The sequence below is a fragment of the Gallus gallus genome, chromosome 28 (genome assembly GCF_016699485.2).
Source record: "Gallus gallus isolate bGalGal1 chromosome 28, bGalGal1.mat.broiler.GRCg7b, whole genome shotgun sequence".
NCBI classification, from domain to species: domain Eukaryota; kingdom Metazoa; phylum Chordata; class Aves; order Galliformes; family Phasianidae; genus Gallus; species Gallus gallus.
In genome coordinates this window covers 1,610,731-1,622,838 of record NC_052559.1, presented here as the reverse complement: position 1 = coordinate 1,622,838, position 12,108 = coordinate 1,610,731, and the positions used below count along the sequence as shown (strand labels likewise).

The window sequence follows — 12,108 nt, the reverse complement described above, 5'->3', positions numbered from 1 at the left end:
AAGGGGGCAGTTTTGGGGTATCCTACATAGGGGCGCCGTAGACAGGAGAAGCTCGAGGTGCCCTCAGTGGTCCTGGGGTGGGGGGGAGGCACTTTGGGGTCGAGTGCCCTGTGGGGTGAGTCCCTTGGAGCTCGGGGAGCTGTTAGGGTTCTCCCCCATTAGAAGGTCCTGAGATGTCTATGAAGGGCTCCTAGTGTCCTCCCCCATTAGGGGAGGAGTGTGGTGCTGAGGCAGCAAAGCAGGGTGTGGACCCCTTATCCAATTATCGGTAATTAGCGGCAATTAGCGGCCATAAAGGGGCGGTGAGCTGGGGGGAGCCGGCTGTGTGACAGCGGGGCTATGGCGGCAGGGCAGCCCTATGGGCAGGTGAGGCTGGGGGTGGAAGGGAAAGGCTGTATCATCCTACATGGAGGAGCTCCTTTCTCTGTGTGCTGCTGGAGCTGTGGCAGTGGGGTCAGGGTGTTGTGACGACTTCTTTTTTGGGGGTATCCTATAGGAGGGGAGAGCTGCTTCCTTAACAGGAAGGTGGGAGGAAGGGGGGGCTGATCCTAAAGGGACTCTGGGGCTGGAGCATCCCCCAGTCCTCTTGCTGGGTGCCTACAGCTGGTTTGGGGCCCTATTTTGTAGCTGTTTGCTGTTGTGTTCTGCTTTTGGGTGCTTGCATGGCAGCCCTACTGCCTCCCTGCTCAGCTGGGGGGCATTCATCCCTGCAGGTCTGTAGGGATGCTGAGCACCAGGCTGAATGTAGAGAGCTGTGCTGGGGAACGCTTGGTTTGGTGGCTGTCTGTAGGGTGTCCCTCCTGTGCCTCCCCCCAGGGTGCCCGGGTCTGGATCCCTGACTGCGTCCATGTCTGGAGAGCAGCAGAAATAACCAAAGGCTATGAGGAAGGAGACTCCGTCCTGCACCTCCGCCTGGAGGATGGCTCGGTGAGGTTGGGGCCACGTGGGTCCTGAGCTGTGACTGTCTCTGCACCCCAAATCACCCTGTGTCCCTTGGTGGAGAGGCCACAAGGTGCCTGGTGGCTGTGCAGGAGTAAGGCTCACTGTGGCTGTGTCCCCTGCCCACCTGTCCCCAACCCTACAGCCTCTTGTTTACCCCCTGGGCTCTCAGCTGCCTCCCCTCTGCAACCCTGAGTGCCTCTCAGGCAAGGATGACCTGGTGGCCCTGAGCCACCTGCATGAGCCAGCAGTGCTGCATTCACTCCGTGTGCGCTTCCTGGAGGCCAATGCCATCTACACCTACTGCGGTGAGCCCACGTCCCTCCACCCCTCCTCAGTGCCCTCCCATCCCTGCCCTGTGTGAGCCCTGAGCCCTCCCTGCAGGCATCATCCTGGTGGCCATCAACCCCTACAAGCTGCTGCCCATCTATGAGGAGGAGGTGATCTATGCCTACAGCGGCCGGGAGATGGGGGATATGGACCCCCACATCTTTGCGTTGGCAGAGGAGGCCTACAGGCAGATGGCGAGGTGAGGGACCCTCTTGGGGGGACCTCAGGGTGGGGTTGTCCCCTTGGGTTGTGCCCCACCAGGTTGGGTTGTAAGGGCTGAAGCCCCATTGGGAGGAACCATCCTGTTGGGAGTTCCCAATGTGGGGTTGTACCCCGTGGGTTGTGGTGGGGAAGGGCTGAAGCCCCATTGGAACCATCCCAATGACTCAAGGGCTCACGTTGCCTTCCAGGTTTGGTAGGAACCAGTCCCTCATCATCAGCGGTGAGTCAGGAGCAGGGAAAACTGCCTCAGCCAAGTATGCCATGAGATACTTCACCGCTGTCGGGGGTGGTCTGGGGGACTCCAGCATGGAGGAGAAGGTGCTGGCCTCCAGCCCCCTCATGGAGGTGCGTCCCCCTGTCCCAAAGCCCTTCCCATGGCCCTCAGCCCATGATAAAATGGATGGGTGCGGGGGGTTGGCCTCCCCCGGAGCACCTGGAGATCCAAAGCCTCCCTCCTGCCAGGCCTTTGGGAACGCCAAGACGACCAGGAACGACAACAGCAGCCGCTTTGGGAAGTACATTGAGATTGGCTTCAGCCATGGCCGTGTGATGGGGGCCACCATCAAGACTTACCTGCTGGAGAAGTCCCGTGTCACCTTCCAGGTGGGGCTCTGGGTAGGGACGTGGCCAAGGGTTGGCCATGGCTGCCGTGGCATGCAGCCCCAGTGCTGCTCAGTTGAACTGGGAGGGGGGGATGTCCCCTTGTCACCACTCTGGGGGTGCTCAGTGCTCTTCTTGCTCCTCTGCAGGCAAAAGCAGAACGGAACTACCACATCTTCTATCAGCTCTGTGCCTCAGCCGCCCTGCCTGAGCTGCAGGGTCTGCATCTGCGTGAGTGCCCCACATCCCCCTGGGTGTCCCCATGGCGATGCCAGCGCTCTGCCTTCCCCTCTGCCCCCCAACCCTTGGGGCTGCTGGCTGGATGTGCTGCCCCGTGGGATGGGGGTGGTTGGGAGCCCGGTGGGGCTGTGCTGCTTTCATCACCCACACATCTCTTCTTCAGGTGGGGCAGAGACCTTCTACTACACCCAGCAGGGCCGGTGCGGCGCAGGCACTGATGATGCATCCGACCTGGACAGCACACGGCACGCCTTCTCCCTCCTGGGTACCGTCCTGGCTGGGCACGGGTTGGGGAAAAACATTGGGGTGGGCATCCCCACATCCCCATTGTCCTGTGGGCCGTCACCATCATCCCACCACCGTTGGTTGGGTGCCCCATTGCTGGCTGTTCCCTTCTCCGTAGCTCATGCTGCGCAGGGTCCGACCCCAACCCCTCCCTCTGTGCCTGTAGGTGTCCCTGAAGCCGACCAGCTGGAGCTCTTTGCCATCCTCGCTGCCATCCTGCACCTGGGCAACGTCACCATCAGAGGGAGGGACCGCCACGGGGACGGCTGCTTTGTGGAGGTGGGTGAGAGCCCCACTTGCGTCCCCACGCACCCCAGAGCTGCTGGTGACCTCTCTGTCCCTCCTCAGCCCAACAGTGAGGCCTTGGGGCTGTTCTGTGCGCTGCTGGGCATCGAGGAGGCGCAGGTGACGCGTTGGCTCTGCCACCGCAAGTTGGTGACGGCGGGTGAGACCTACATGAAGCCACTCAGCAGGCAGCAGGCGCTGGACTGCCGGGATGCCCTGGCCAAGCACATGTATGGGCAGGTCTTCAGGTGGATGACGAGCAGGGTCAACCGTGCCCTGCGCTCACCAGAGGGCCACCACACCTCCATCGGCATCCTGGACATCTATGGGTAAGGACAGCTGTCCTTTATGGAGGAGGGCGATCCTCTTCCGGCCACAGTTGGGTCTGTGGGTGGGGTTGGGTTGTCCCCGTGGTGGGGTTGGGTTGTCCCCGTGGTGGGGTTGGGTTGTCCCCGTGGTGGGGTTGGGTTGTCCCCGTGGTGGGGTTGGGTTGTCCCCATGGTGGGGTTGGGTCCATGGCCGTGTCCTACCCCAGCCAGCAATCTGCTGCCCCACAGGTTTGAGATGTTCGACCTCAACAGCTTTGAGCAGTTCTGCATCAACTACGCCAACGAGAAGCTGCAGCAGCTCTTCAACCTGGTGGGTATCACCCAGACGTCTCCTCGCTGGGAGGGCAGCACATCTCCCTCTATCCTGCCGTGCTGCTCCTTCTGTCCTCCTGCCCTGGGAATGTGGCTGCTCCCCCAAAACCTGGGGCTGGGGATGGGGCTGGAGCTGGGCACGGAGCCCTCTGTTCTCCAGAAGCTCTGTGAGAAGGAGAAGGGCTGCCCTGTGCAAACCTCTGCCCTCACCTTCGTCCTGCTCTGCTCTCCCATCCCTCCAGCATGTCTTCAAGCTGGAGCAGGAGGAGTACGTGGCTGAGGAGATCCCGTGGGTCTTCATTGACTTCTATGACAACCAGCCGTGCATTGAGCTCATTGAGGGCCGACTGGGTGTGCTGGACCTGCTGAATGAGGAGTGCAAGGTGGGTTGGGGTGCTGGCAGCACTGCAGCCCTCCAGGAAACCCCCCCGGCTGCTCCCCCTGACCCCTCTGCCCTTCAGATGCCCCAGGGCAGTGATGGGAGCTGGGCCCAGAAGCTGTACCAGACCCACCTCGGCAGCTCCCACTTCCAGAAGCCCAAGAGGCCGATGGATGCCTTCGTTGTGTGCCACTTTGCCGGCAAGGTAGGAGGGTCACTCTGGTCCCCCGGGCAGCTCTGGCTCCTAAAGGACTCGTTCCAAAAGCTCTGCAGCAAACAGGGCTGGGAAAGTCCCGGGGTAACGTTGTGCTGTCCCCTGCCAGGTGGAGTATCAGTGTGATGGGTTTGTGGAGAAGAACAGAGACACCATCCCCGAGGAGCTGGTGGGGCTGCTGAGAGCCAGCAAGGTGCGAGCATCCCAGGGCTGGGAGGGTGGGTGATGTGGGAGAAATGAGCTGTGGGTGCCCCCACCCCATTCCCATGGGGTGCCACATTTTAGGGTGTGGGGTGCCTTGGTCACCTCCCTGCAGAGGGGGTGGGGAGGGGGGGGTTCTGTTGTCATCAGGTTGGTAATACTGTCACTTCTTTCCTCTGCATTGCGTGGTCCTGGCAGAAGGTAAGGGACATCTCGGGGACACCTTGGGCTGCTCTCATGGCAGTGTCTGTGGGTCCACTGGGGTTCTTCTGGGGGGAGGAGGGGGCACAGCTGGTTCTTGCACACCGGGGCTGTGTGCTGGGCTGTGTGCTGGGCTCCTGGGGCTGCGTCCTGCAGCGATGGCTCTGGGTGCATGGTGTGATGCTCCCTGCTGGCCCTGCCTGGCTCTCATAGCCCCACTCTGTGCAGTCTGCGCTGCTCACTGAGCTTTTCCTGGAGGATGGGGATGGCCCCACATCCCGCAGGTCCAGCGGGCCCAGGTCCGGCCGCCCCAGCCGCAGGTCAATGCCTGGTACCCAGAAGAGCAAGAAGTCCATCTCCAGTCAGGTATGGGGCAGGGACAGCCCTGGGGGTGGGGGGGAGGAGGGCCCTGCTGTGTGCTGGAGAGGCTCTGAGCTCTTTCCTGTTGTCCCCCACAGTTCAAATCCTCCCTGCAGCGGCTGATGGAGACGTTGGGCAGCACCACACCGCACTACGTCCGCTGCATCAAACCCAACGACAGCAAGCTGCCCTTCGTGTGAGTGCTGCAGGGCTGGGGGCTCGTGGGGCTGTGCCGTCTCTCTGAGCTGCATTCCTCATTACCCCACATGTGCAACCCCAGCTGGTGCCCAGGTGAGGTAACCCTTTCATTTCTGCCCCAGCTTTGACTCCAGGAGAGCAGTGGAGCAGCTGAGAGCTTGCGGAGTGCTGGAGACCATCCGGATCAGTGCTGCTGGTTACCCCTCCAGGTGCCCCCCTTGTTCCCCCAGCACCATGGGGGTCCCCCTGGCTGTGGCACCCCCTGATCCCCTCTATGTGCCCCCGCAGGTGGACATACCAGGAGTTCTTTGAGAGGTACAGGGCCCTGCTGAGCAGGGAGGAGCTGGTGGGTGATGATGCAAAGCAGAGCTGCAGCCTTGCTTTGGAGAGACTGCTGCAAGTAAGGGGTTGCAATGAGGTCCCCCGGACACATCCCTTGTGTGTGTTTCTCCCCATTTCTTGTTCCCCTGAGCATCCTTTGTGCACGGTTCTCCCCGTCCCTTGCAGGGTCCCACCCAGCATCCTTCATACATGCTTCTCCCCATCCCTTGGGGTCCCTCGAGCATTCCTTGCACGTTCCTCTCCCCATCCTCTTTCCAGCACGGGTCCTCAGCAGGTTGTGCACGATGGATAGGAACTGGCATTCTGCAGCCAGCAGGGAGGTCACGGAGCATCCCTTTGAAGGGGGGGACACCTCTCTGAGGCATTGCTCTGAATCCCCCCCTTTATTTCCTGCAGGACCCCAGCATGTACCGCTGCGGGAAGAGCAAGGTGTTCTTCCGTGCCGGCCAGGTGGCATTCCTGGAGGAGCTGCGGTGCAGCCGGCTGCGTGCAGCCTGCACACTGCTGCAGAGGCACCTGCGGGGCTGGCTGGCACGGCGCCGCTTCGGCCGCATTCGTGCTGCAGCTCTGTGCCTGCAGCGTCACACCCGGGGCATGTTGGCACGCAGGTGAGATGCGATGAGCTGAGCTTGAGGGGGGTTGGGGGGGGTGTTTGTGGGGTTCTGCCCCCACCGTGCTCATCTCCTGCACCCTGCAGGCTCACCGCTGAGCTGCGGAGGAGCAGAGCTGCGGTGGTGCTGCAGAAGAATGTGAGGATGGCGTTGGCTCGGCGCTCCTACCTGCGTGTGCGCCGGGCTGCCCTCACCATCCAGGCCTTCAGCCGGGGGATGTTTGCTCGACGCCTCTACCGCCAGGTGGGAGCACGGCAGAGCAGTGAGTGCTGTGCACAGATGGGAGCAGTGCGCTCCTGTTTGGGGTTGGGGGTGTTTTGGTGACGGCTCAGCACCGATCCCGGCACCCCACACTGCATGCAACCGCTGTCGCATTGCCCCTTGTGCTTGCTGATGATGCTGCTGCCCCGTATCTCCCCACAGATGGTGCAGCACCAGAAAGCTGTGGTGCTCCAGGCTGCTGTGAGGGGTTGGTTGGTCCGCCAGCGCTACAACCGTCTGCGCGGGGCTGTGCTCTACCTGCAGTGCTGCTACCGCCGGGCGCGGGCACGCCGTGAGCTGCGCCGGCTGCGGGCTGAAGCACGCTCAGTAGAGCACTACAAGCAGCTGCACAAGGGCATGGAGATCAAGGTGATGCAGCTGCAGCGCAGGCTGGATGAGCAGGTGGGTGCTGCAGCATTCCCTCTGCTCTTGGTTCCAGGGTGCAGCAGTCAACCTGTCCCTATGGAGGGCATCCTGGTTGGAGCGTTGCATGGGGTGATACCCGAGGAAATGGGATACCCCACTGCTGCAGAGGGGTTCCCTTTGGGGGGGCGTGTGGGCACCTCACCCCAGTTTTGGTACTCTCTGCCCCCAGGCCCAGGAGAAGCAGCGATTGGCGGAGCAGCTGTCGGAGCTGAACGCCGCTCACGCTGAGGAGGTGCAGCGGCTGCGGGAGGAGATGCGGTGGCTGCGGGAGGATGCAGCGCACGATGCTCAGGTGCAGCGGCTGCAGGAGAGGCTGGCCGAGTTGGAGAGGCACAGTGCTGAGAGCCGCCTGGCCCAGGAGGTGGAGGAGCTCCGGCAGGTCCGATGTGGGGCTGGGGGTGGTGGCTTTGAGCTCCGCTTTGCGCTGTGATGGCGGTGCTGTGCGCCCGCAGGGCGGCCCCTGGGCTGCATCTGTCCCTCTGCTCCCTCCGCAGCGCCTGGCAGAAGTGGAAGCCGTGAAGCTGCACCTGGGGGAGGAGAGGGATGCTCTGATTCAGCGCACCTTGGAGCAGTCGCAGGACCTGGAAGGTAGAAGGGTCCCCACGACCCCATCCTGTGCACAGGACTCGGTGCACCCTCCCTGCGTTCCCATGTGTTCCTACGTGTCTGTATCCCCACAGAGCAGCACCAACGTGCAGCGCGGGAGAGCCGGGGGCTGCAGCAGGAGCTGGAGGAGGAGCGGGCGCGCTACCAGAGCCTGGTGCAGGAATACGCCCGCCTGGAGCAGGGCTATGAGAACCTGCGGGACGAGGTGGCCTTCCATAGGGTGAGGAGCTGTGGGGGGCTCAGCCCCTTTGGGCTGCTGTGTCTTTGTCCCCACCTCCCCCAGACCGATCCCTGTACCCCCACTAGAGATGGGACATGAGACAGAGGCTGCTTGGGGCGCGGGGAGCAGCTCTGTCCCTCTTCTCTCCCATCAGCAAAGCACCCTCAGACGTTCCCCTTCATCCGAGAGCTTCCTGGGCTCCGAGAGCAGCTACATGTCCTCCATGTCCACCGCCCCCTCTCGGGATGGCTCTGACCTACAGGCTGAGGTTAGTGGTGATGGTGGAGGTGACAAACGGAAGCGCCCCTTCCCGTGGGGTCCTGTGGTCCCAGCGGGGCAGCTGCAGGGCTGTCAGCCCCCACCTCCAACCTCCCTCCCACCCCCAGGGGCTGGAGGAGCGCTGGCAGCCACCACCTGAGGTCCCTCAGCCTCCCCACCCCATGGGGGACCCCATGCCTGGCAGCGCTGCGGGGCAGGACCCCTTTGAGAAGGCGTATCTGCTGCTGCTGGGACAGCTCAATGCTGTCACCGAGGAGCTGGCCCGCACCCGGGAGGAGCTGAGGAGGAGCAAAGCATCCGCCGAGCACGAGGAGAGGAAACCCCTGGATTTCCTCAAGCGAAGGGTGAGCCCCTGCCCCATAGCCGTGGGGACGGAGATGCGCTGCCGGGGCTGCCCTCACCCCGTCCTGCTCTCCTCTTGGCAGAACATCGCTGAGATGCTGGGGCTGGGCAGGAGCCCCGAGAAGGCGGCGGGGGATGACTTGAAGCACGCGTACGACGCAGTGCAGGTGGCCAACAAGTGAGTGTGGGCCCCATAGATGCTCTGGGAAAGGTTGGTTTTGAGGGAACAAACCTTACCGTGAAGGATAGAGGTTGGTGTCTTGGAGTCATAGGATAGGTCGGGTTGGAAGGGACCCGGAGGACCATCCAGTCCAAGCGCAGTGCCTCCGTTTCCCCACACGTGCAGGCTGTTGGTGAGCCAGCTGCAGGAGGAGAAGCAGCACCACGAGGAGGAGGTGGAGGGGCTGCACCTCGACATCCGCTCACTCAAGCAGCTGAGCCAGCAGCAGGCAGCCCTCATCCAGGACCTGCAGCGGCACCAGGGCCAGGAGGGGCTGCAGCACCACGTCGTGCGCCTCAAGGAGGAGAACTGGGTAAGGGGAGGGGGGTGGATAATAGGATGGGGCTGGATACCCCCCGTCTTGTCCTGTGGCAATCTGCAGCATCCCACTTGGGAGCAATGCATGGGACCTTTGGCATCTCCTGACCCTGTGAGTGGGTTCTGGGGGGGGTGAGCCTTACGAGGGCTGTCTTTGCTCAGGAGCTGTCCCAGAAGCTGGAGAAACAGGAGAGGACCACACTGAAGCTGCAGAAGCAGCTGAGAGCCTACACGAAGCAGATCCAGGAGTTTACAGGCAAGTACACGCATGGGAAGGGGGACACAGGGATGGGGGTCAGCAGCCTGCTTTGGTGCTGGTGTGTCGCTCACTGGGAGCTGCTGCAAGTCCCATGGCCCAGGGTGTGATCTGTGCTCCCCTCCAGCAATGAAGAAAGAGGCCACCACACCGGGGCAGGAGCCAGCAGCATCCCCTGTGGTCCCATCCCCATCGGGGCCACCCCAGGCCATGCTGGTATGGAGACTGGAGGACGAAGGGCGCATCATCAAGGCCATCATCACAGGTGGGCTCTGGGCACCATGGTCCCATTGACTGAACAGAGCACCCTTTTTCCCAAGGGATGGGTCCTGTCCCCCCCTTTTTCCCACCCCCCCCTTGCCCAGCTCTGCTCTCCATAGCTGCCTGGCCTGACGTCTCTGTGCCCTCCACCACAGATTATCGCCCTCAGGGCATTCCTGGGGCAATGCCAGACCTTCCAGCCTACGTCCTCTTCCTCTGCATCCGGCACGCGGACCACTGCCACGATGAGCCGCGGTGCCACTCACTGCTGGATGCGGCCATCAACGCCATCAAGAGGGTCATGAAGGTGCTGGGGGCAGGAAAATTGCTGGGTGACATGGGGATGGCATGGGACTCCATGGCTCTGTAGGATGGGGCTGGGGATGCTGGGGGTGCTATGGGGCCACTGCTGGAGCCCCACTGACCCACTCCCTGCTCACTTTCTGCCCTCCCCACAGAAGCACAGTGATGACTTTGATGTGGTGGCACTCTGGCTTGCAAATGCCTGCCGGCTCCTCAACTGCCTGCGCCAGTACGGCCGGGATGAGGTAGGGTCACTCCCACCCCCTAGGATGGCCTTAGGGACTTTGGGCTTTGTCTATGGGCTGGGGCTTCCCCCCATCTGGTGCGTGGGCATGTGCTGGGCTGATCCTGCCCCTTGTGTTGCCCTGGGGTGGGCTTTGGGGTGGGGTCACCATGGGACCCATCACCCTGACCTGGCTGTACCTGCAGAGCTGCCAGCAGGGGAGCACGGCGCAACAGAATGAGCACCGCCTGCACAACCTGGACCTGCAGGGCCCCTTCCACAGCCTGGGAGCACTGGCAGTGCAGCTGTACCAGCAGCTCGTCCGCACGGCTGAGAAGCGCCTCAAGCCCATGATTGGTATGGAGGGAGCTTGGGGGGATGTGGGGCAGGGGGGCTCACGGGGTGCCCTGGTGGTGGTGGGGAGTGGTACTGTGTGGGTTGGCTTGGGTTGGGTTCCTTATGATGGGGGAGCTTGGGGTTGGGTTGGGTTGGATTCATCTTAAGGAGGATGTGGGGTGGGTTGGGTTCCCCCGTGGGGTGGGTTGGGTTCCCCTTAAGAGGACTGTAGGTTGGCTTTGGTTGAGTTGGGTTCCCCGTGGTGAGGGGCTGTGGGGTGGGTTGGGTTGGTTTGGACTGTGAGCTGTGGGTTGGGTTCTGTTTCCCATGGGGGGGCTGTGGGTTGGATTGAAGTCTTTTTAGGCTGGGTTGGGTTCTCCACAGCCCCCTAAGCCAACACAGAGGAGAGCTGTGAGTTGGGCTGGGTTCCCTACGGCGGGGGGCTCTGTGTTTGGGTCTTGGTGTAACCCAGCTCAGATGATGCATTTGAGGAGCAGGAGGGGGGATTTGCACCCCCTCTGGGGACCTCCATCACCCACATGCCCCACTTCTCCCATCCAAGGATTGCAGCCACCCCATCAACTCCCCCATCCCCAACTGGAGATGACGTGAAGCCAACGAGCCGTGCTCTGATCATTCCTCTTTTTCCCCCTCCAGTTGCCGCAATGCTGGAGAGTGAAACCATCCAGGGCCTGTCCTCCTCCTGCCCTCCCACCCACCACCGCTCCTCGGCCCCCCCAGCCCACACCCTGCCCGAGCTCCTGCAGCAGCTGGGCTCCTTCCACCAGGCCCTGGAGCTCTATGGGCTGTCCCCGGCTGTGGGGCATCAGCTGCTGCGCCAGCTCCTCTTCCTCATCAGCGGCACCACCCTCAACTACCTGCTGCTGAGGAAGGACGCGTGTTCCTGGAGCCGTGGCATCCAGCTCAGGTCGGTCCCGTGTGGGGTGTATATGGGGGTGGGGGGTTGAGGAATGGGGGGCTGCCTCCTGCTGACCCCCCCCCCCCCGCCCCATAGGTACAACATCAGCCAGGTGGAGCAGTGGCTGCGGGCGCAGGGGCTGCAGCAGAGCGGTGCCCGTGAGATGCTGGAGCCGCTGGTCCAGGCTGCACAGCTGCTGCAGGTGAAGAAGGCGACAGAGGAGGACGCAGGGGCCATCTGCAGCCTGTGCACCGTGCTGACCCCACAGCAGGTATGGGGGGGGATTGCAGTGACCTGGGGAGCCCTGGACACCGGTGCTGGGGCAGAGATGACCCCTCAGCTCCATCATCTGCTGTCTATTCCAGGTAGTGAAGATCCTACGGGCGTACACTCCGGCTGCTGGGCTGGAGGAGCGCGTGAGCCCTGCCCTCATCAGCAGTGTGGAGGTAGGGAAGGAGGCTCTGTTGGCTGGGGTGGGGGGAGGGGGGTCTCGGCTCTTGGCCACCACCTTGCTGAGGGCCGTATCCCTGCAGAAGCGGCTGCAGGAGCAGCAGGCAGGGACCCCCGGCCAGCTCTTGGTGGACACCAACCACCTCTTCCCTGTGCACCTGCCCTTCATCCCCTCCCCGCTGCGCCTGGACGAGCTCTGCATCCCTGACAGCGTGGACCTGGCCTTCCTCGTGCGTCTCTGAGCCTGCAGGGGGACCTCGCAGGGTTGGGGTGCAGCTCTGTGTGATGTCTGTTGGAACCCTCGGCTGCTGCCTCCGCGGCACAGCTGTGATGATCTCGACCCCTTCCTTTTTAATGCTTTGATGATGTTAATAAAAGTCTTTGCAGATAAACTGGGTGCCTCAGGCTGGCTGCTTAGGGGGAGCAGTTGGAGGGTGGTGTCCTCACGGTGTGGGATTGGGTCCTCCTTGCCCCTCTGTGGGGCTTTTGGGGTGCAGTGGGGGAGGATGGGGGTATCAGCTGATCCTACTGAACTCCTTGGCTGAAGCTTTTGCCTTTGCCCAAACAGTTGGGCTCAGTGATCCTTATGGGTCCCTTCCACTGGGGGGCAGAGGGTTGGTTGGATGCAGGCACCATCCCT

General features: G+C 62.6%; 1 protein-coding gene across 1 annotated transcript; it reads left to right on the top strand.

Moving 5' to 3' along the window:
* The first annotated feature begins 323 nt into the window (after positions 1-323).
* Positions 324-11,854, top strand: MYO5B (myosin VB). The gene is made up of 36 exons (XM_040653594.2): positions 324-927; positions 1,085-1,247; positions 1,324-1,468; positions 1,680-1,836; positions 1,954-2,094; positions 2,241-2,322; positions 2,495-2,596; positions 2,783-2,895; positions 2,965-3,230; positions 3,459-3,540; positions 3,785-3,925; positions 4,004-4,126; positions 4,245-4,328; positions 4,766-4,903; positions 4,996-5,093; positions 5,218-5,304; positions 5,384-5,495; positions 5,834-6,045; positions 6,135-6,291; positions 6,472-6,711; positions 6,905-7,114; positions 7,230-7,323; positions 7,416-7,561; positions 7,716-7,829; positions 7,948-8,184; positions 8,266-8,360; positions 8,529-8,715; positions 8,883-8,976; positions 9,104-9,241; positions 9,393-9,544; positions 9,696-9,785; positions 9,970-10,120; positions 10,757-11,027; positions 11,115-11,289; positions 11,384-11,464; positions 11,552-11,854. Exons 1-36 carry the CDS (start codon positions 724-726, stop codon positions 11,708-11,710), a joined length of 5,241 nt encoding a protein of 1,746 aa, XP_040509528.1. The 5' UTR covers positions 324-723; the 3' UTR covers positions 11,711-11,854.
* The last annotated feature ends 254 nt before the right edge of the window (positions 11,855-12,108 follow it).